The 24,386-nt window shown below is 41.6% G+C and overlaps 1 protein-coding gene across 4 annotated transcripts in view; it reads left to right on the forward strand.

Moving 5' to 3' along the window:
• Positions 1-24,386, forward strand: part of CEP250 (centrosomal protein 250) — a 136,926-nt gene that overhangs the window by 101,448 nt on the left and 11,092 nt on the right. For all 4 annotated transcript variants that reach the window (XM_035122190.2, XM_035122191.2, XM_035122189.2 and 1 more), the window contains exons 11-24: positions 2,524-2,702; positions 6,135-6,317; positions 6,705-6,849; positions 8,386-8,532; positions 9,741-9,971; positions 12,945-13,138; positions 13,651-13,778; positions 13,914-14,083; positions 16,853-17,032; positions 17,591-17,725; positions 19,833-19,976; positions 20,492-21,330; positions 22,032-22,191; positions 22,511-22,868. In XM_035122190.2, coding sequence (XP_034978081.2) covers positions 2,524-2,702; positions 6,135-6,317; positions 6,705-6,849; positions 8,386-8,532; positions 9,741-9,971; positions 12,945-13,138; positions 13,651-13,778; positions 13,914-14,083; positions 16,853-17,032; positions 17,591-17,725; positions 19,833-19,976; positions 20,492-21,330; positions 22,032-22,191; positions 22,511-22,868 — 3,193 coding nt within the window. The remainder of the gene's footprint in view (positions 1-2,523; positions 2,703-6,134; positions 6,318-6,704; positions 6,850-8,385; positions 8,533-9,740; positions 9,972-12,944; positions 13,139-13,650; positions 13,779-13,913; positions 14,084-16,852; positions 17,033-17,590; positions 17,726-19,832; positions 19,977-20,491; positions 21,331-22,031; positions 22,192-22,510; positions 22,869-24,386) is intronic.

A 24,386-nucleotide genomic window follows, 5' to 3' on the forward strand; every position in this document is an offset into this window, starting at 1 on the left:
TCAGTTTTACATTTCAAAATACTGTAAGCATTTTGCAAACTTTAAAATATCCAGTGATTTTCCTTCTTCTCCTTCCATGGTTCATTTTACACGTCATACATTCCTGCATATTTTACTGTAACCATTCAGACCAGTTTTCTTCCTTTACATCAATCAAATATTATTTACACTGTTGAATTTATCTTTATGATGCCAGCTTTTTCAGCTGTGTACAGTTATTTTCCATTTATTCAATAAATGTTTTCTACTCTTTAAAATGTATGTTCTTCTTGCTCTCTTATTCTATGTATTAAATCTGCAAATTCTGTATATTTGATCAACTTAAGTTTCCAATCCTCTTTTGTTGGGATCTTGCTCAGTTACCATTTTTGGGCTAACAGAACATGGGCCACAGTTGTTGCATACATAAATAACCTTTTATGACACCTAGGAATTTCTTTCTGGGTTATTCCCAATAAAAAGGACTCTGTTTTTCGGGTGGAAATAATTTTAAACATTTTTTTCAACTCATTATAAATCATTTCCCAATAAACTTTTACCTTTTTACATGTCCACCACATATGAAAAAAGGTTCCCTCTGCTTCTTTACACCTCCAACATGTATCTAATTCTGTTTTATAGATCTTAGCCACCTGGAGTTAAACACTCTGAATCATTTATAAATCTCTTTTAGTGAGTAACATGCAGTAAATTTCAGATCATTTTTCCAAAGTTTCTCCCAGAGGTTGAAGTCCATATTGTGTCCTTTATCCATTACCCATTGTGTCATTGAAACTTTAATAAGCTCTTCTTTTGTTTCCCATTCTAATAAAAATTACACATTTTAGGAAGAAGTTCATCCTTATTTTGTAAAAGTTCTTTTTCAAATTGTGAGCTTTGGTCCATAAATCCATTATTTTAATCTAATTTAAACATATTGTGTGTCTGTTGATATTGTAGCCAATCCGTAACTTGGCTTCTCAAGTTTTCCATTGGTTTCAGTTTGGGTTCACTCCCTGTAAAATCCAGCAGTTCCCTGTAAGTTGCCCATTGTCTATCCATATTAAATCTCTTAACTTCGATGGGAGTTAGCCATAAAGGGTTTTTTATTTCCAGCAGATTTTTCTATTTCTCCCAGACTCTATACAGATTCTAAGAATGTGGTTCATGAAACTCTAATAAATTTTAGCCTTCCCATACCAAAGACATGCATACCAGCAAAATTCTAAATAATGGCCTACTAAATCTAAAATGTCTGCATTGCCCAATACAATTCATTCTTTTATCCAACTCAAACTAGCTGCCTCATAATACAATTGCAGGTCTGGCAGGGCAAAGCCTCCTCTTTCTTTTGCGTTTATCAGAATTTTTTGTTTAATTCTTGGCTCCCCCCCCCCGCCATATGAATTTAGAAATATCTTTTTTTCATTCTTTGAAGCAGCTTGAATTATTTACAATCAGATTAGATCAGAATAAAAACAGACTCCTAGGGAGTATATTCATTTTAATGGCTGAAATTCTACATATCTCCAACTCTTTCTTAACCTCTTTCCACAATTAAATATAATTATTTTCAAATAGGTTGAATTTGGGAATTTGTCAGCCAAATTTCCAAACACTTAATTTTTTTTGCTTATTTTTAAATTTTATTGACTGCTCATCCATGTTTTTGACCAATATTTTGGTTTTATATGGGTTTATCTTGAAACCCACCACTTTTCCAAACCTTTTAATTTCTTCTAATGCTTTGGGAACACTCTCCAAAGGTTGTTCTAGTGTCAACACCACATCGTCAGCCAATACCCTTAATTTCCAGAATCTACATCCCACCTCAATACTTTTAATTTCCCTATTTCTCCTTACATTCTGAAGCAATATTTCTAACATCATAATAAACTACAGTGGACATAGGGGACAGCCTTGTCTCCTTTCTTTTTCTATTTGGCATTTATCTGAAAAAATTGTTTACTAATATATTTGCAGATTGATGAGCATAGATAGCTTTAATTCCTGCTAGGAAAGAATTACCTATTTCCATTTTCTCCAGAACCTTAATCACAAATGACCATGAAATATTGTCAAAAGCTTTTTCCACATCTAGAAAGATTAGGACAGCCTGTTTTTCATTTCTTACTTCCAGGTAAATTGATTGCATTTCTTATATTGTCTTTCATTTGTCGGCCTGGTCTCTGGGAACTGACTCTGTGTCCTTTTCAATCTATTAGGCAAGATTGTAGCAAATAGTTTATAATCACAGTTCAATAATGAAATTGGTCTGTAAATTTTAGTCTTTGTTAAGTCACTGTCTTGTTTTGGGATCTGGGTAATGAATGTGTCTTTCCATGAAGCTGGAACTACTGCTGTCACCAGAATTCTGTTTATGGTGACCTCAACCTTACAACTTTCTCTGCCAGTACATAACATTCCTTCAGTCTTCAGCTGTTGCCTCTCTGTAGACTAATGCTTAACCACCTCTGTATGTATATAATACCCCTTCAGTCTCTCACTTTCCCCCTAATCATTATATTTTGCCTTCTTCTGCAGCACCTGAGACAGCAACTCTTGTCTAGTCAAAATTCTGCCAGCTCCCTGGAGAAGCAACAAGAGCAGCAGAAAGACCACTGTAAGTTCCTAAGACAAAAACTTGAGCAGCTAGAAGGAGAACAAGACACACTCATTAGCCAACTTCAGCATCTGCAGTCCATGGTGGAGACTTACCGCAGGTCAGACATGTAACGCTTTCCCCATCTTAAAAGACTTGTATTGTAAAATAGATCCATATGCGTCTCCTGGCTTGCAGTGTGCTCTCCTCTTGTCAAGTCAGTAGGTTGTCTCCAGTGCTAGTCCTACTCAGAGTAGACCCATTGTAATTAATGGACAAAAGTGGCTAGTGTTATAGATTACATCTGGTCCTCCTCGGTATTGATTGATAAGGCATACTGTTTCAATGTGTTCAACAGAACCGAAAGCGACCACCTTCCAATCGCCATCTCCTTCCACCACACACAGCTAGGGCCTCCCAGCTCCCTCCACCCCCAGGATTCCTTGATTTTAGCCCCCGGACGTAAGAAGTGGGATATCTATCTGGAGCAAGACATAAAAGTCCTCCTAAATTCCCCTGAGATTCTAGCCCTGAAAGCTCAGCTGTTAACAAAGAATGTGAATCATTTCACAAGTTTCCAGCAAATTTTAGCCTACTTGCTCCCTACACTTACGAAACCTTCCCATGCGATTTCAGCCTGGAAGAATCAATCTTGGTTCGACCATGAATGCAAACAGTGCAGAAGTAGGCTTAGATTTCTCCAGTCTGATATGAAATCAGACAGCACCCAGAGCAAAATCAGGGAGTTAGCCCAATTCCGCTCATATTACAAGAAACTGCTCCAACATAAGAAATTGCTCTTTGCGAAAGAACGCTGGACGGCACTGTCAGTGGCCATTAAAACCCGTGACGACAAGAAATTCTGGAATTTAATTAATGCAGGTCTAAGACCCCCCTCATTCATCATTAATAACATCACAGCAGCCAGTTGGCACTCTCACTTTGCTCAGCTGTATTCCGCCCCAGATTCCGATGTAAATGTAGTCTCCACCCTTCCAGCATCTGCCTTGCCCACCTGGGAGCCAGTCTCCCCGGAGAGATGTGTACAACTAATTAGCATGCTATCAGGGGGTAAATCCCCGGGGGAGGATATGATACCACCTGAGGTATTCTTATCGAACCGGACATGGTGGGCCCCTATTTTAGCATCTCTCTTTACCACCATTAATGCTACTCTTAAAATTCCACCTAACTGGAAACAGAGCATAGTCATTCCAATACATAAAAAGGGGGACCCACAAGATCCGCGCAACTATCGACCTATTAGCCTGCTGGACATAACATACAAGGTTTACTCTAGATTCTTGCTAGAGAAATTAATCGAGTGGGCAGAAGAAACAAAGCTATTCCACCCGGAACAGGCTGGCTTCCGTAAAGGTCACAGCACATCTGGCCAATGCCTTGTTCTATTTACTCTGATTGATAAATACCTAAACAGGTTCAACTGCAAATTACACACGGCTTTCGTGGACCTGACCTCCGCTTTTGACTCCATTCCCAGAGATAGGCTATGGCAGAAGCTTAGTTACACCAACATAGATAAGAGACTCCTCCTCCTTCTAATGGAAATTCATAATGACATATCGGCCAGAGTAAAATTCGGCCCTCTTGGAGCTCTTTCCGATTCTTTCCCTCTGAATAAAGGGGTCAAACAGGGCTGCCTTTTGGCCCCTTTCCTATTCAATTTCTATATCAATGACATTGTTACAACTATGAAGGCCCTAAACCAATCTGCCCCCTCCTTACAACAGCTCAAGATCCCCATACTACTCTATGCGGACGACATGGTGATACTTTCATTAACCAAGCAGGGCCTAAACAACATGCTCAGAGGGCTCATGACATACTGTGACACCAACTCCCTCAAAATCAATTTTGCCAAAACCAAAATTCTTACCTTTGGCACGAAAACTCGGAAGTCATTCTGGAATTTTGAGGGCCACCCCATTGAATATTGTTCAGCATTCAAATATTTGGGCATCACCTTTCAGCACGGGCTTAGCTGGTCAGCTCACCTAAATATGACCACCCTGGCCGCCCACAGAACCATCAAAGCCTTGGAGAAATTCTTCTATGCAAAAGGCGGCCAGCTGGTTCCACCAATTAGAAAAGCATTTATCAGCAAAGTCATCCCGATGTTACTGTATGGGGTTGAAATTTGGGGGTGGAACTTAAAAATTCTACAACGGCTGGAGATTCTACAAAACTCTTTTGCACGAAAGATACTGGGTCTCCCCAAGGGCTCGGTTGCTGCACAGTTAAGAACAGAACTGGGCCTCCCCTCCATTGTTGCGAGAGCCCACATTAGAATTATTAGTTTTTATTGTAAACTGATGAATGCCCCAGGTTCCCTATTAGCCAGGCAAGCCTTTTTAACTTGTTCCCATAGCTACCAATGGTCCAAGGGCATTGAGACTATTATTACACGCTACTCCCTCCCAGAATTCGACACGCTGTCATCCTGGGACCAACATAAAATCCGGGCCTGGATTCTTACAAGGGATGAGGCCATGGACCGGGCACGGTCAACCACAGCCCGCCTCTCTACGTGGCTTCCTAAAGTGAAAGTGGTAAGATCACTTGCCAACTACTTGAAAGACCTGACGGAGCCCAATTTGAGAAGAGCGTTCACTATGGCCCGTTTCCATTCTATACCCACGGCCTTCCTGCAGGGGATTTACTCTAAGACCCCTATTACTCAGCGCCTATGCCCATGCACAATGAATGAAATAGAGGATTTTCTACATTTCTTTTTCTACTGCCCCATTTATGAGCCAATAAGATCTAAGCTCCTCCTCTTGATCCCGTCCACCATTACATCTAAGGAAGACTGTTTGAAATTGCTTCTTGTGGACGCAAATCCCCAAATTTCACGTGGGGTGGCAATCTTCATAGTGCAGGCTCTGAAACTCAGGGCTACCCTGACAGGGTAGTGTGTCCTATGCCTGGACCTGTTTTAATGCTCTCTTTTATATTTTTAACTCAATGTGTCGAGCCTATTTTGGGCTATTTTATGCTTCACATATATCTGCATATTAGACCTTTGGCGCTGGCACCTAAACCTTTGCATCATTGTCTCAGGGTAATTTAAATGCTATTACGCCAACAATATCACCTTGAATTATGTTTCGTTGCTTGTCTCTGGCATTTTTGTATTGTTTTATTTTGCTATGGCTGTATGCTAACGCAATAAAGATTTTGATTTGAAAAGTGGCTTTTCCAATGGGTCTACTCTGAGTAGCAATTAGCTGGATGCAACCCAATATCTCTCTGGATTTGAAGCACCTATTTAAGTTGTGAATAAACCTTCATGTGTGGCCTGTGCTCTTCAAAGTTTGCCTGGGGCAGTTTGCATCCACAGGTTGGAGAGAGACAGTACTCAAAAAGTCACTCTGCCTTTAAGATGTGATGGTGTCCTAATTTCCCTGTATTCTCCAGTAGCCCAGATAGGAAAAAGAGAATGCTCAGTCAGTAGTAGCTAAATAAGTGCAAATGAAACTTCACAATATATCTCTTTTTTGTTTTTCTCTAACTGGAGACTTTTTCTTCTTAGTGACCATATCACCCTGGATAAATCCAAGATAGAATTACAGCAACAGCTGGAAGTCTTGGAACAGGAAGTCCAGCAGTTGCGCCGAAGCAATACTGAGCTACAGCTGAAAGGAGACATGGTGGATGGCCAAAAAGAAGAACAGCAGCATCAATTGGAAAGGGTGCTGCGGGAGAGAGAATATATGTGAGCCTTTTGTCTTTTTTCCTTCCCCAAAGGGCAGTAAGTTTGTTGCTAGGGAAATACAGGAAAAGGAGATGCTGGCAAATGGCTAGAGCTGTTCACAAACCCAGTTCTTACAACAATCCCTCTCCATTTTATGAAGGTTGTGGAAATTTGGAAGCTTTGCACTTTCTTCACCCTCTTGTCAGGACTGTGTTTGGGCTCTGCCAATTTCACTTTTTAAGATGAGCCCCTCTGGATAGCATTTGTGAAATTTGCAACATAAAAAAATAAAAAATGGTGCTGTATGAGGACTTTTATGATAGAAAATTAAATTTGCAGCCCCGATTAAACTTTGGAGCTCTCATGTACTTCACTACTTAAAATAAATAAGTGTATGTGTTCATTCAGTCAGGAAGACCGAAATGCTCTTGAAGGAAAGCATTCATTGTTAAAGAGTGAGTTGGTAGCCATGAAAGAAGCACTGGAAAAATCTCACCTTGATGGAGAACTGGTGAAACAAGAAAAACATGAACTTGCTACAGCACTGGAGCAGGTACAGTTACATCTTCTTTTCCTAGTAATAGCCAAACACACTCTTGAATTTAAACAGGAAACTCTCCATAGAGACTCACTGTAGATTGACACTAGCATGTTCATTAAACTGCTGTAAAGTGGTGGTCAGCGAGCATAACAGTAGAGTTTACAAAAAATTCAAAATTCTGGTATTGTATTGTCCTGTTCTGGGCAAGAGGCTGGGCTGCAAATCCAGTTCCCACAACAAGTTTCCATGTTTCCTAGCCATCACATGCTCCCATCCCTTTTCCCGTGGTTTAGTAAAGCCTGTGAAGGACAGTTATGGAGAAACAACATTGTAGCAGCATTTGATATTAGTGCACATGTATTGGCTATATGGCTTAAATACATGCATCTGGGGCAATTCTTTGTAACTTACCCTTGATTAGTTTTGGGAAGCTAAAAACAGGAACAGGTGCAACTCTTCTTCTCTCCTGCCTGGTTCCATTGCAGCCATTCTTCCACTGAAAGTCAGAACTTCCTGGACTGCGTTTGATTTTGAAAAGAAAAGAAAAAAGGAGAAAGTTCAACAAATAGTGTGTAATGTCTAGTTCCAGTCTAAGTAAAACGGTGCTAAAGATTTCTACTCAAAATGTTCTGGTTGTACTAAAAAAAGGAAAATATGTATATATATCTGGCAATTGGAACATGTTTCTGGCATTAAAGCACATGATCCTTGGGACTGGCCCAGAGATTTTTAAAAAAACCACACACATACACATATGGGTTGGTTTTTTTCATGATCAGTCAGAAGAGTGTTTTTTATGACATTTAAGTTACATCCTCAAACATTAGTAAAGTCGTTGGGTTTCTATTTAAGGAAGAAAAGGAGACATAATGATGATGGAAAACCAGTGACATGATGGAAGATTGAGATGATATAAGGAGATATTCTAAATAATCCAACAGATATTAATCTAGTCTGTCTCCCATTAGAACCCTATATGAAAGTTCCATGCCACAGGGAGGCATTGAGGATAGAAGTTATCTTTAAAAATATGTATGTATCTCAAGTTTTACTTAAGAGTACTGCCATTGAAATTAATTGTTCTAAGTTAGCTATGTCCATTAATTTCAAAGGCTGTATTCTAACTGTGACTAATACAACACACAACACATTGCCTTGAATGGCTTCATGGATAGATAGAAAGATAGATGATAGATAATTTATTACGGTCGGAGACCAGCTTATAAAACACACTTGGGGGTACAATCGCAGAAGGAAAACAAACATTTAAAACATTGTACAACTTCAGAGAGTGAATCTTTGGTGAGTGGGAGGCATTTGACCTTCCTCAATGGGGAATCTGAAATATCCAGCTGTAAGCTCTACATACTATCGGGTCTCCTCACCTTCAGGGACAACCTTTTAGGGAGTGCAAGAAGTTGCTGCAGGAAAGTCCATTTGGATAGCATGATAAAATATGGTTTATTGTAAGTTAACAAAGTTAGGGGCAAGTCTTATTCTGCTTTTATTGACTGGTATTTCTATGTTTTGTGTTTTTGGGTCCACAAGGCTGGGCAGTCCTTTGCAAAGTTAACTGGTGAACACAATAAGCTAAAAGCAGAAACTGCTCACCTTCATGATGTAGTTGCAAAGATGAGTGCCCTTAATGAAGCTCTAGCATTGGACAAAGTGAGTTTGAATCAACTTCTCTTGAAGGTAAGAAGACTGTTGCAGTTGAACTATTCTTATTCTGTGCAGCCTATAAAATATATGTAAGGAATTTGCTAATATGTAGGTTGCATTTTATTCAGAATGGGGGAAAGGAGGGCTGCTAGTTAAATTTTTTTTAAATAAAATTAATTTTGAATACTGTACAGAAACAAACAATTACAGTTCCCCCCCATAATAACCCCAAGTATGTCCATCTGTATTAGTAGTAATAAACTGAAACATAAATTAATAGGTGTCAATTTTTAAAATGTTGTTCCACAGGTTCCCATGTTTTTACACATGTTTTTAAACATGTGTATACACATGTTTTTAAACATGTGTATAAAACATGTTCCCATGTTTTATACACATGTTTTTTCTTCGTTGCAACTTAAATAAGTGGACCACATTTTGTAAAAGTTTTGTAGATTCTTATGTTGTCTTCTTTCTTCTACTTTATCTGTCAACTTTCCCATCAAGATAAAGGCCCAAACAATAAGCATACCAAATTTCATATGTTTGCATTCAGTATCCTCCAGTGCCTTGCAAGAACAAGAAGTGCTGCAGTTATAAGATTCATAATTAAGTCTCTGTCTCAAAGATAATGTGCTTCAGCTGTAGATATTGAAATAGTGCCATTTTGGGATCTAAAGTAATCAGTTTAGAAGTAATTTGTTCCATTTCCTAAAATACCTTTAACTAGAAGTTTTTTATCTGTGGCATTCTCACCACATGTGTATAAATGTTCCTTTATCCCCACAATTTCTCCAACATTGTAGAAATGTATTTTTGCCTATTTTACTTAGTAGTGTGGGGTGCTGGTACCATCTGTTCGTTAGCTTTAAGGTGTTTTCTCGTACATGAGCATAATTAGTTCAAAAAGGAAATATTTTCTCACATTCTTTCCCATAAAACATAATCAATTTCTTCTAAGTCTTTCCTATCTAGTCTTCAAATTGGAGGATTTTGATGTTTAAAAATTAAAAATAGATTTATAAGCTATAAAACATTTTAAAACATGGTTATGAATTTGTCCCTTGTTTGCAAATTTCCCTGACACTGATGAAGTGAATGACTTTAGGGTTTACCATCCAATTGTGGGAGAGGTTTGTTGTATAGATTTTCCAGACAAAGGGGTACCTCTGGTCTTTAAGCCAGAATAGGCCCATTGAGGGCTGCTCTTTTATCAGTTGCTTCCATTTCCTTGAACGTAGATGGAGCAGGAGAAACAGGCACTTTTGGACAAAGTTGATCACTTGGAAAGACTAAGGACCTCTTCAGAGAAGCAGCTCAACCAGTTGGCGAGAACAAATGAAGAACAAAGTGCAGAAAAGACTCGGTTCCAGCAGTTGCTACACGAGGCTGAGGGAATGCAGGAAAGTTTACAGGAAGAGTTACGAGTACTGAGAGATGAACAGAAAGAGACCTGTGAGAAGCTGAGCCAGGTGAGTGTTAGCAGCAGACGTGAGGTATCCTGCATGGACATTGGGCAGTAGCAGTGCTGTGCTTCTGGAGTTGGGTTCAGTGCTGTTAGATTATGGGATTCTGCTTGAGGCATTACTTGGAATTTTAAGGTATTTTCAATAACACGCCTAAATAAATTCATCATTTGGAATTTGTAGGTGGATTTTGAGGCCACATAGCATCTGAACCTGCACTTCAGAACTATGCTACCTTGTAAGGCTTCATCCGTTTATTTATTGCAGTAATTCTGAGTGCAATAAATTTTGATTGTTTTTCTAAGGTAGTAATAATGATATTTTACTTAGTTATTCAGTAAATGTCCTGCTATCTCTTATAAGACTGGAGTTTCATTAAATAAAAAGTCTATATTGTGGGTTGTCATCCCAGCACACCTTGGCGTCCCTGAGGCAACCCAGGGGCATCTGCCAATTAAGTTGCTTTGTTTTGGTGGAGGGACTTTATTGATAGGAGGAGCTGATGACTGGGCACTTGCTTAGCTCCATGGAGAAGCTTTTTTAAAAAAATCATTTGGGGAGAAGGAGTGTCTGGGATTGTCCTTTTCACTCTGTGAAGAGGCTTTCTTGAATGGGGGCATATGTTGCTCATGTATCGTGTATGTGAGTGAGAAAGGGGAAAGGTGAATGAGTGTGTGTGAAAGAGCGGTGGACATGGTATGCAAGTGTGATTTGTAGCCAAGTTGTATTATGCCATGCCCCATGGTAGACATTTTGTGGCTGGCGCCACTTTCTCAGCATTCAAAATGTATCCACTGGTCCAAAAAGTGTGGTGCACCGTAGTCTATCTAATAACAACAGAAGACGTTCCAGGGGTAGTCAGCATTTTCCCTTGCTTTGGACAGTGCTCTATTTAGGCAATTAAGGGCAGGCAACTCTCTGTTTGCACAGAGATTTCATTCCGGGTCATCGGGTGTGTCAGAGGTCATGCATAAGCCCATTGTACCTCCTTCCAGGGCCAAAAGTGACAGGCGCAAAATGGTCATTCCCTGTCCTGGATTTTTTTTTTTTTTAATGTGCATTTCTAGGTCTTTCTATGGAGTTTTCTTGGCAAAATACTGGAGTTGTTTGCCAGTTCCTTCTCCGGGTGGATCACATTTACAGTGGTACCTCAGTTTACAACCACAATTGGTTCCGGAAGTCTGTACTTAAACCGAAGCGTACTTAACCTGAAGCGAACTTTCCCATTGAAAGCAATGGAAAGTGGATTAATCCGTTCCAGATGATGAAAAACACCCCCTAAAACAGCAACTTAACACGAATGTTACTGTCTAATGAGGCCATTGATCCATAAAATGAAGGCAATAATCAATGTACTGTACTATAAAATAAATAAGACAGTATTGTAGATGAAAAAAATTAACATTTTTTCTTACCTGGGCTGATGATAGTCATTGTTTGGATGGGGGCTCAGGGTCCTCTTCCACAATCACTTCTCTCCTGCCATTCTGCAGCTGCCCGGAGCGTCCACGACTGGGCCGCAGCTGCGGAAGCGCTCCGATAGCTCCGCGAAGGCCCGGAGCGAAGGCGCTTCCATAGCTGTGGCCTAGCCACGGAAGCGCTCCCATGGCTCCGTGAAGGCCCGGAGCATCTGATGCCTTCGCGGAGGCTGGGCCTTCACTCCGATGCCTCCCAGAGGCGGGAGCAAAGGCCTGGCCTCCGTGAAGGCATTGGAGTGTCGTAGGCCTCGGAAACCTCGGTTTACTTACTTCCGGGTTATGATTGTTCGTAAACTGAAAATTCGTAAACTGTAGTCTAAACTCTCAGCTATGACCTGTCCATCTTGGGTGGCCCATCACGGCATAGCTCATAGCTTCTCTGAGTTATTCAAGCCCCTTCGCCACGACAAGGCAGTGATCCATGAAGGAGGAAGTGGAAGACAGGAGTGCCTGGGGTGCTCTGGTCCATGGGGTCATGAAGAGTCGGACACGATTAAACTACAAAACAACAACAACAAGTCTTTCCACAGAAATGCTAAATAGTAGTCATTTTACGCCATTCTTCTGTTTTAAGATCAGAAGAGCTGACCCTTCAGCTTGTATAATGCAAGACAGTTCCTGCACTCAAAACTGTTGGTATGCCATACACATACATTTGTGTGTTCAATGTATTAGTTGCAGTGGTGTCTTTAATATGATCTTAATAGACAGATACTGTTTATGTGGAAGCGAGCCCCACAGATTTCAGTGGGACTTACTCCCAAGTAAATGTGCATAGAACTGTAGCCCTAGTAAATTTGTCCAGTTTTTAGTTCATCACTGATGACTGAAAGTAACCAAGAAGTAATAGGAACAAGTGAATAGCTCGGTTAGTTTGAAGGTGGTGCTGATAATACCAAGGTTGTAGGTTTGATCTCCATATGGGACAGCTGGATATTCCTGCATTGCAGCGGGTTGGACTAGATGATCCTCAGGGTCCCTTCCAGCTCTACAATTCTATGATTCTATAAATCTTCAATAGCTAGTGCTGCTCCTCACAAAGTTCATTTTACTATTCTTGCATAAGACAATATTTTCAATCTTATTTATTTGTGCTCCATTAGTGTTTCTGGGTAAAGTATGTTTTGCAGCCATTGTAACATTCATGGAGTTTTTCCTCTTTTCCAATACACATTCTTTCTAAAAATCTGGCCACTGGTGAAGTGTCACAGTAAAACATTAAGTGCGGTGGCCTTCAGGCAATTATATATTTTGTACTCGGGTCCTCTCCTGTGTATAGATAATCAAGCTTCTCCATAGCAATGTTTGGAAATACAGTCCATCTGTAACAGATCCATTTTTCTTTGTAATGTCCAGTTAGGCAGTTCCCTCTCTTCTGTGAGATCAATTTTTTCTATCCTTCAAAAGAAGCTATAGAACTGTTTCTTTTTACAGTGCATTATTGCTTAATGTGACAGAGCTTTACCTTGTGTTATAAATTGATTTTCTTTCTACTTCATAGGCTCATCACCAGCATGAGACATCTAGTACTGATTTGGAGCATGCACATCAGGAGTCAAGTCGTCTTGGAGAGGTGCTGGCCAAGACATCCAAAGAAAAGGAATCATTAATGCGTGAGAAAGCCACATTGGAAGTACGACTCGGGGCTGTTGAACGAGAGAGATGGAGTCTTTCAGAGCAAGTGGCAGAGTACAGGTAAGAGGCTGATGAAAGGAAGGCCCTTGCCTATTCAAATAATTATTTGATGCAATCATTGTAGCTCTGGATTCTGAGCTCTGGAATTCTATCAGAGGACTATGCAGCTTTTTGTGTCTTGACTGTTCAGCCATGTGGCAGAAGTAGTTCCACATCTGGAGAAAGAAATTCAACAAATGCACAGCAGGAAAAATGTTTAAGTCAAGCCCAAGTTTGAAATCCTGCACACAGTTTGACAGGTCTGTTTTCCATAAAGCTGCAAAACTTACACTTAATAGTATTTCTGTTCTTCCAAACATTGTCTCTTGTATCAGCATGACAAATGGCCTGTGATTGTTGTCCTTCTTGTCTGTATATTTAGACTCTAACTGACTGGTGCACTGCTACAAATTAATGACTTCATTTTTTCATAGTGTTTCCAGGGTACTAAAACTGGCTGGGATTACATCCTCCTTTATTATGTCATGAGCAAGATATTAAAATCACACAAATTCTGTATATGTCATTTGTAGATCAACGAAGGATCTTCTGGAATCAAGCCTCCTTCAAGCTCAGCTGCAGGTGTCTGACCTGGAAGTTACCAAGGGTCAACTGGAATTGAAAATCCAGGCAATCAACCAGGCCAAAGAAGTGATACAAGGTAAGATGTCTTCAAAGGCTTCTAGCAAAGGTAGTATGAACAGAGCATCCTCCCTTCATGTGATAAAAGGCCAGCAGTCAAGCAAGCTGTTATGCCTCATACATTCAGACTCCTGCTCTTTGTTTGTTCACACAGGAGAGGTGAGATGCCTTTGCACTGAACTGGAAGCTGAAAAGTCAAAAGTTAAGCAAGAAATGGAAGAAAAAGCACAACAGCTCTTGCAGGCCGAGCAGAAGTACCAAGAAATGCTTGACCACTGTCAAATTGTACATAAGGAGGAAGTTAATACACTGTGTCAAGAGTTGGTAAGCAACCATATGGTCACCTCTTTAATTCATGATATAATTTTTTTTTGGGGGGGGGAGGTGGGAAATTGAGCAGAAGATAGAATTAATTAAATGGCTCAAAATGCCAGATGATTACCAAGACTTACTTTTCCATTCAACTGCTATGCCTTGTACTAATTAAACTATTAGTCTTTTAAACTACCTTGCTTCCGATGGGTTGTTTTCAGCATAATGCTAAGGTGAATTGTTTGTCAGCTCAAGGATTTCTTTGTGCACAATCAAGTGCCCCCCTCTCCTCTCCCTGTGCACCCTCTATATCTGTTCCGGGGGACCCCCAACAGAGTAGAATGGAGTAGAATTGGTGGAGGACAGATGCAGGGGGAGGAAAGGTGGGGAAGCCAGGTTTTGATGAACACAGAAATAAGTAACTTAGCTTAGATTGCCAGGAATTTCCCATTGCAGCAAACCTTAGCAGAGGGTGACAAGAGGTGTTTTGTACACATAATGGTCCAGTGTCTTGATCCCTAAACTCTTGTTCTCTTATACATCTGCATCAGGATGCAGTGTGGTGTAGCCAGTGTGGTGTAGTGGTTAAGAGCGGTAGATTCGTAATCTGGGGAACCGGGTTCGCGTCTCCGCTCCTCCACATGCAGCTGCTGGGTGACCTTGGGCTAGTCACACTTCTCTGAAGTCTCTCAGCCCCACTCACCTCACAGAGTGTTTGTTGTGGGGGAGGAAGGGAAAGGAGATTGTGAGCCGCTTTGAGACTCCTTCGGGTAGTGATAAAGTGGGATATCAAATCCAAACTCCTCCTCCTCCTCTCTCTGCCTTAGCTGATAAAATATTAGTGATACAATGTTACTAAAGTATGTGAAGAGCTCTGAATACCTGACATGCACATAGGCCATGTTGTAGTGAATGGAGGAATGGGGTGGGTAGCTTCCTTATACTATCCACTACATCGTAGTTAGTGTTCTTGCTATAATAGTATGCTGCCTTGTTAAATGGATCTGGAATAGTTGTGTGTTTACATCTGTGCCTCCAGTTGCATGATATGTCACATCTAAAACGTTGCCCCAAATTTTTACTTTTTGTTGTTGTTGTTATGGTTTGTTTTTCTTTTTTTTACTTCTAGTGTGTTTTTCAATATAAAACAAATTCACGTGGTGCTTGTATTATTGTTGCATATAATTTTTACTTTAGTCCAAAATCTCCCAGTCTTCTGGCATCATTCAGTTCAATCTGTGCCTGGCAACCTTGTGGTCCAACTAATATGGCTTCCGCTACATCCAACCTTACACAGACGCCTAGCTATTTTGTATTCTAGCTTGCCTCAATATCAAACATATAACAGCAGCAGAAAATGGAGAAAATATTCTGTTGCAACAAAGTCCCTAACAACTCTCCATACCCATCTATTGCAATGTTACTCATGACTCTTTCATATTAGCTATGCTTGGAAAGCACCAAGTAACATTTGGAAATTGGAAAAATCATGATATTACTTAATCCATTCCATGTCCCCCACCTCATACACACACATAAAAGGCACACAATGCTGCCAAGAAGAGCTCACAGTGCCCCTGGCATAGCTAATGCCACACCCAGTGGTTAGGAGAACAGCAGCTGATGCCTGATGGTTAGGAGAACAGCAGCCACAAGCACCAAATTTCCCAGTCTTCGAAACCCCTAATAGCTCAAGCCGATCCTGTTTGTAAACATGGCCACACAGAGAAAGGAGGACTGGCATTCCAGTTGAACAGTCTACCAGTTCCATAGGCCAGTGACTAATAGGAAACCTTCATTTACCGTGTTTCTCATATTTTAAGGCATCCCTAAAAAATAAGGCATGGCAGGAATTTCAAGACCTGGCGAAATATAAGGCATACCCCGAAAATAAGACATGCTGGTACGGTATGGCAGGGCACGCCGCGCCAAGTCCCGACCCAGCGGGACCCAGCAAGGGCAGCAGTGCGCGCTTTGCCGAGCCCCGACTGAGCGGGAGCTGGCAAAGGCAGCAGCCCGCCGCCAGCTTGGAGCTCGAGCCGGCAAAGGCAGCAGTGACGCTTTGCCGAGCTCCACTGAATCGGGTGAGAATTGCGTTCGTATCCCTGCCTTGCAGCCTCCGACCCTTCACCCAGGGCGTTCACACGTGCATCCCCACCCCCGACCCGCGTCCTCGACTACCGGTACCTGAAAGCTGCGCACGCGGCATTCCAGCACAAAGCCGCCAGCCAGCGTCGGAAGAGGAGAAGGAGGTGCCGCCGAGAAACCCAGAAAGGGGAGGCGCAGCAGGAAGGAGGAGGAGACCGGCGGGGAGGGATCCGGAAAGTTGCGAGCGACTTCCTGCTCCCCCCCCCAACGGAGCGAAAACCAGCAAAGGCAGCAGCCCGCCGCCGGCTTGGAGCTCGGCAAAGCGCCGCTGCTGCCTTTGCCGGCTCGAGCTCCAAGCCGGCGGCGGGCTGATGCCTTTGCCAGCTCCCGCTCAGTCGGGGCTCGGCAAAAAATAAGACACCCCCGAAAATAAGCCATAGGCTTATTTTCTTGAGTAAAAAAAAATATAAGACATGTCTTAAAATTTGAGAAACACGGGTAGTACCCATAGGTGATAATTATTACTCTAAGAGCAAAGTTTGATAAATATCCTTCCCAGAAGCAAAACTCATAACACTATACACAGCATCTGCTAAGGTAAGTAGTAAACCTTACCTTACATCATTGGCTAGAAGTGGGACTGTTTTTCCTTTCTTTTTGTTCATTTATTGAAATTGGCTGAAATGCTTCCAGGAAGGGGAACGAGAACGCCACCGTTTAGAACTGGAGCAGGTGTTGGAGCGCATAGTCAAGGAAAAGGAAGAGAATGAAAGTGTCTATGAGAGGAAGCTGCTGGAACTACAACAGGAGGTCATTGCTGTAAAAACACATATGAAAGACGAGCTCATTAAGGCTGAAAATGCAAAGCAAGAGGTAAAATTTGATAGGTGCTTTTGACCTAGAGACATCCCCCGACTTCTGTCTTTCTGTCTTGGGACCTTGTGATGGAATGGTATCTGCAGGAGGCCGTCTCCCGCAGACCATAGTAATTGGATTTTGTATATAAGGGGTGAGACGATCTTTTAGGTATCCTAAAAGCGTGGGCATGGTCAGGTTTTATGTTGGGGAGGCAGGCTTTATGTTGGGGGATAACCTCAGGTAGTTAAGTATTTTTTATTGATAGGGGGAGGCAACTGCTCCCCTAGGCTATGTCCATGCCTAAAGGTATTATATGAGTATTGCTTAGGTGTTGTATGAGGGGGAAAATGTATTTTAGTTATTATGTGAGAAGGAGAAAAGCTTTTCTCTATCCACTTATACTGCACCATGCATAATTTTATGCATCTATAGCATGTCATCATTATTCACCTTTTCTCTAACTAAAAAGCCCCCATTTTCTGTAATCTTTCCTCACAGGGGACCTGCTCCAATCCTTTGATCAGTTTGGAGTTCAGCTGGAATGTTTTAAATTCTCTGCTTCCTAATATCTAGGTGCTGCTAGAAAAAGAGAATGAGAAGAAATCATTACAAGAGTTTCACCTCCAAACAAAACAGGAACTCACTAGTACTTGCCAGCAGCTAGATTATCTCCGTCAGGAAATAAAGAAGAACCAAGAGAGGGAGCAGGTAGGAGTAGACCAAAACAGAAAAGCTTATGACATCTACCAAGAATTCAGAAGTAAACAAAAAATTACAAGAACTCGGGCCAGAAAGGATAATTTCAAAAATTCTTCACAAATTATCCTTTCTGGCCCGAGTTCTTGTAATTTTTTGTTTACTTCTGAACTTACCAAGAACTCCAATATCTACCAAGAATTCAGCAGAAAGCTATGAAGCAAATATGAAATAAAGTATATTAACATGTGTCACGTTAGCGCCCCACAGCACCTTTAATCTCTTTCCCCACTGGCATGCCCGCTCTCCCTCCGGAGTCCGCTTGGCTGCCCCACGTTACCTGGGAAAGGATCTAGCTATGCTCAGTGGCTCTAACGGGGTTATAAAACAATTCCTTCAAATGGTAAAGCTGCCACCACCCGGGGTCTCCTTAAAGCCACCGGGACCAATAATACACACTCAGCCTGGTAGAGGGCAAAGCAGCCTAGGACTGGGTTTAGCAGTGTAACCAGAAAGGACCAAGATCCACAAAGAAATCTCTTTTAACTATTTATTATAAAACAGTTAAACAAAGTAAAATGCGACAGTTCTCAAGAAAAGGGAATACAAAGATAAAACAAGAAAGATATAACTAACTTACGGATACAAACTTAAGGCAAAGTTGAAATCAAGACTGCATCTCTCCATCTCGGCAAATCGCAGTCAAGAGCCATTGGCAGACCTCAGTCTCTCTTAGGCTCTTTGAAGAGGAACAGGACAGCAGTACCTTGCTGGGCCATTTTGCAAGACAAAAGGACACTAGAGCCCACTTCTTACAGACTTAAATCTTCAAAACCCTCGAGGTGTTCCACGTGGGCTTACAGGTCATTATCCAATCTACGTGGGTTTTGGCGTTTGAATAATCCAATCAAAAGTTCCACAACCGTTTGTCCTGTCAATCAATTAGAGGCTACACAGATGTCTTGTGTTTACCCATTAATCAACCTGCAGGGCAATTAACACTCTCAGTTCCCAGCACACACCGGACAACCCTTCCTCCCTAATTTCTTATCGCATAGGAATGGGAGATTTCACAGCTGCAGAGTTGGGGAAATTATACACGGGATCAAAGAACAGGATAGGAGTCAAGAATCCTCTTACTCAGAGTTCAAGAGTTTAGATTCCCAGGCCATTCTCTCTCTCGATGGCCAGGGTCCCATGAAGCTTTGCAACTCCCATGGTGCTCTGCACAAACCAAGGGTAGGAATACACATAGACTCATGACAACATGATAGAAAGTTGGCTCAATGAATGGATAGTTTGGACCAATTACATGGTGTGTGAAAAGTTTTCCTAGGATTATGTGCATATGACTGATTTCAGAACTCTCACCCAACCCAATCACATTTGATAATTCAGTTGCTTCATTTTTGAAGAACTGCTTGTTGAATGTCTGTTAATTAAGGTTCAGACAGTTTCTGCATTTTTCCAAAGTTGTGACGTGTGATAGAACCAAAAGCAAGGAGATGGGTTCTAATTCTAATGCAAAATTGCATCTTATTAGCACCTATCAAATTTTGGCTTACATTTGGTAACTAAGGCATTTATGAAATCCTTACACAAAAGTTTATCCAAATGGTTTTAGACAAAACCATAAATGTAGCTACTTGCAGCTTTTTCTTGTTGTGCCCTCCATTTTTCCAATATAATTTGAGTAAGTTATATCGAAAAGCTGCCACCTCATTCTTTTTTTGAGTCCATTTTGATGCCAGTGTGAAGATTGTATCTTTCATTGCATGCTCCTCATAAACCCCATTTCTCTTTGTAGAGTATTATCCTTAATTATGCCCTACATTTCCCCTAGATACTTGCTATGATAATATGCTATATTGAAATTTGCATTTTATGTCTGTTTCATAATTGTTCATCTTTTTATTGTTATTTATTGATTTTTGACTGAAGTACTTAGTCTTCATCCCACAAGATTTGTGGCCTGACTGTTGTGAGATGTAGATCATTTTATCTTGTGCAGCAGTTGCTGTACATGTTTTATAATTGCACATTATAGAATAGTTCTCTTATTTGACCAAACCTGAACCTTGGAAATAACTCAACTTTTTTGGCCGGGTGGGGAGTGCAGGATACTTTGCAAGGTGTGGAAGCTAAGCTGGAGGCGGCCCACAGTACTATAGAAGCACTAGAAAAGAAGTACAAGGAGGAGCTCAAGTCTCTCAAAGAAGAAATCAACTTTCTCTGTAAACAACGAGACTCTCTACAAAGTCAGGTGATTTTACTTAGAATTATGGGCTAAGCATTTTGTTCAGTGCCAAATGTGTGGTTTTTCATAAGCTGCTTCGACAAGTAAAAATGGAAATCTCTTTGTGGGGTAAAACTAAGTTATGGGAACCTTTCCCAAACCATCGTGGAAAACTACTTGAAGTACTAGGAAACCAAAAAGCCATTATTTGAAACAGTTTTGGAAATTTTTTGATGCAATACTCCAAGAAAAGCCATATGTTTGGTTCTGTATAAGAAGTCCTAGGCATGCTAAAAATGTATCCTGTTTCACCAGAGTTCTTTCATGTTACTCAAATGGGGAAATGTCTCTATCATGCTTATAAAAAAGTCTTGCTTGGTTTATAAAGCAAATAAAAAGCTGCATTCTGTTAAAGTGGATGTTTAAAGTGACATGAAACTGTGAAATAAGATGCTTGAATCTGTATATTATCTCCTCATGTCTCCTAAAATAAGTGGATACTGTAACTGCTGCATCTTTGCTATTCTCCTGTCTATTTCTAGGTACAAGAGTTGCAGTCACAACTACTGACAGAAAAAGATTCTTGCCATTTGATTAGCCAGGAGGCTCAGCAGCATTTAAGTGACATCCAAGAGTTGTCCAGACAGAAGGCATTGGAAATTTCACACCTCCAGAAGATGATGGAAGCAGAAAGAAAACTCCGAGAAGAGAGAGAACATCAAAACACGGAGTTGCAGAATCAGAAAGAAGAGATGGAGCACAGAAACACAGAACTGCATAATATGCTACAAAGTCAATGGGAGGCAGAGCAGCATCTGAACAGAGAGCTGAAAAGCAAGCAGGAAGAAATTGAGCACCAACGTGCCACAGTTCAGGCCCTGGAAAGGGAGCAGAGCCAGTGGGAGGAGGCAAAGCGCCAGAATTCAGAGCAGCATTCTGCACTCCAGAGGCAGTGGGAGGAGGCAAAATGTCAAAATAAGCAACTGCAAAATCAGAACATAGAACTGCGGCACCAAAAAGAGGAGGTAGAACGTCAGAATGCACAGCTGAAGGCTGTGCTCCTGAGACAGCAGGAGGAAGCGGAACATGAGAGTGTAGTGCATCAGAACCGTTGGGAGGAGGCAGAACGACGTTATTTAGAGTTACAGAGTTGGAAAGAGAAAGTTGAACATCAGAATTCAGATTTGCAGGCCCTTCTCCATACCCAGCAAGAGGAGTTGCAATGTCGGACCATGGAGCTGCAGGCAAAGCAGGAAGAGATGGAACAGCAGAGCACTGCTCTACAGAAGATGAAGAGAGAACAGACTCAGTTGGAGGAAGTTGAACGTCAGAATTCAGATCTTAAAGTAGCATTGCATGCTTTGGAGCAGAAACGCACCAGGTGAGCACAACTCTCATAATTTGTGGGTGGACTAATAGTCTCACATATAGCTATCTCACCTCTGCAGACCCGATGTCTAAACACTTATGTATGTATACATAATTTTTTAGAAACTGCACTTTTGAAAGTTTCTCTTGGAGAAATCCTGGGCATTAATTGCCTGATTTGGAACTTTTAGCAAAGAGGGGTCCTCCGTGCATCTTCTCACACCGCCCTGCCAGCCCTGAGCTGCTTTGCGAAGCTGGCATCTGACCTGAATGATTTTACCTGGTGAATCAGATCCCAGCCTCACAAAGGAGTAGAGGGTTGACAGGGCGGTGTGAGCAAACCCCCCAGAAAAATGCACCCAGGCCCATTGCCCTCAGCCCCCCCCCCCACCACTATGCGCCAGCTCCCCATCCCATTTATGAAGTTTGTAACTGGAATACCTCCTTTTCACTTAAATTCCCCTTTTTGTGCAATTACATAGAAATTATATATACAAGATACATAGTCTGCACTTGAGATTATCATTTGTTTATTTTTGCATAAGTGTAGTGTCTTGTGGTTGGCACACTGTTTGTTTGCCATAGCCAAGTCTTTCATAAGTGTGTCATGCAAGAGAACCAAGGTGAAAAGCCAAGTCTTGTACTTGCTTGCATAGGGTTTTTGTTTTTGTTTTTCATTCTGTAATAGAAAGTCCTGCTTTTTTCTGGTTTCAGTTTGGCTGCATCCTTGGAGCAGAAGGAACTCAGGCTCAAGAGACTGCAAGACAGTGATAGTGCTCACCAGGGTGAAGTCACCAAATTGAATACTGCACTCCAGCAAGCAGAGCAGCTACTTGCTGAGCACAGACGAGAAGAGCAGGAGCTCGCTAGACAGGTATTACCTGGAAAAAAACCTCAATACAGGGTACAATACTGCCTTTTTTCTCTCTGCGCTACTGCCAGCCCCCATCTGCTTCACATGGTGCTTCTGTTATACAGCCCCCCCCCAAACATGGCGTGTTTTCCATAACACACTGACTTCCAAATATACGTGTGTGTGTGTGTGTGTGTTCACAAGCAAATTATATCCTTATCTCCTTTCTGTGCAAATGATATCCAGCTTCTCTTCTTTGTTTGGTTAATTATTCACCCGGTGCTAACTTCTTTTCATTCCAATCCACCATTCCAATATCATTGTATCTGCCTTCCCCCAGATACAATCCCTCAGGGAAATTGTGCTAGAGAAGGAGGCTGCCTTGGTAGCTCATAAGGAGCAGTTCGCCCGGAACCTGGAAGAGTCCCGTGCTAGTGAGCAGTCTTTGAAGGACTCCATGAAAATGCTGGAAGGTGAAGTATCTCAGCTACGCCTGAGCCTGTCCAGCACAGAGAGTCGGGCATTGGCATTGGCATCGGAATGTCAGCGTGCTTGTTCTGCCCGTTGGGAGGCACAGTCTCACTTGACTAAGCTCCACTCGGTTCTGCAGTACATGCTGTGCAAAAGTCCCGAGGCAAAGCTGGAGCATGGAGGGAGAGGAGACAAAGCTATTCGAAGCTCATTGTTCAGTGCAAGAGGTGAGTCTAATAAGTGGACTAGTATTATGTCCTTTGCAGGTAAATTGTTGAATATGTGACAGAGTCAGAACTCTGCAATAGGGGAAGATACATTTTTGTGTGTGCTTTGGTTCTTATTACTTATTTTCTAATATGATGTCTTGAAAAGGCACACCTTTCACGTTGATTCAACTTCAAATGGATTTACTAAGGAGTGGCAAAATGACCTAATATTGCCATCTTTGCCTAAAGCTAAGGACCCTTGTTCTTACGGGACTGCCTCTCCTGGTGTGGTATGCCCCACGGAGGACCTTAAGGTCCACAAATAACAAGATTCTGGAGATTCTGAGCCATAAGATGGTTAGATTGGTCTCGACTAGGGCCAGGGCCTTTTCAGTCCTGGCCCCAACTTGGTGGAACGCTCTTTCACAGGAGACCAGTGCCCTGCGGGATTTGTCATCTTTCCGCAGGGCCTGCAAGACAGAGCTGTTCCACCTGGCCTTTGGGTTGGATTCAGTCTGACCCCTGTGTTTTCCTCCCTCATGGTTTTGATTTATGGACTACTTAAAATGAGGCTGCATTTTAAATTTTAATATTGTATTTTAATCTGTATTTTAATTAATTGTTTTCTTTTATGTCTTATTGTAATTTTATTGGTGTTAGCCACCCTGAGCCCAGTTTTGACTGGGGAGGGCAGGGTATAAATAAAAATTTATTATTATTATAATGAGTGACACCTTGCTCCTTTCAATAGCAGTGGTATAAATTGCTTATTTAAGCAGCCCCTGCCAACATGTGGCACATGTGAAGCCATTAGCTGTCTCAGGTATACAGGATGGAATTGATCTTTCCTGAGATTAGTTGGGTTAGCCCAGAGGAAAGAACAGGCTGCTGTTGGAGGCAGAGCTGACTGATAGCACCAAAAGTCTTGAGGCCACTTCCTTGTAGGGATGGTACAAGGTTTTGTGTAGAAGGAAAACTCAACCGTGCCGAACAGTTAAGACCCATCAAATAGCAGAGTAGTGTCAACTGTGTCCTGAGAGTTGAATCGGACACAGAAGATTGGGGTGGTGGGGACTGGCCAAGGTGTGTAGATTAGATGGGATAGGAACACTATCATTTTTCTGTGGAATATTGCTGAAAATAAGTCATAATGACAAGTCTTGGGCCTAGCTACAAATTGCACTGATTCCTTGGATTCTTGTTTGTGTGACAGCACTGACATCTTGTGGACTGTGTAGATAATGCACTGGGTATGATGGTTACCCTGTGAGGTCAGACTTTTCAAGAGCTATGAAGCTGTTGCTTTGTGGGTACTTCCACATGGGACCCCTCTGCTGATATCTTTCCCTTCTCATTCCACTTTTGTCAGAATACAGGGTAGCGTGGCACCATCCCCACTTTTCCCAATTTTTTGTTTTTGCACCTATGCTATTCCACATCAGTAGGTGGTGCATATCTGAAAGTGCTCATCTTGTTCTTGGTTATTCTTGCCCACTATTACACCTCACTGAGCATGCATAGAAAGTATGAAGCAGG

The sequence above is a fragment of the Zootoca vivipara genome, chromosome 7 (assembly GCF_963506605.1).
Source record: "Zootoca vivipara chromosome 7, rZooViv1.1, whole genome shotgun sequence".
Taxonomy (NCBI): Eukaryota; Metazoa; Chordata; class Lepidosauria; order Squamata; family Lacertidae; genus Zootoca; species Zootoca vivipara.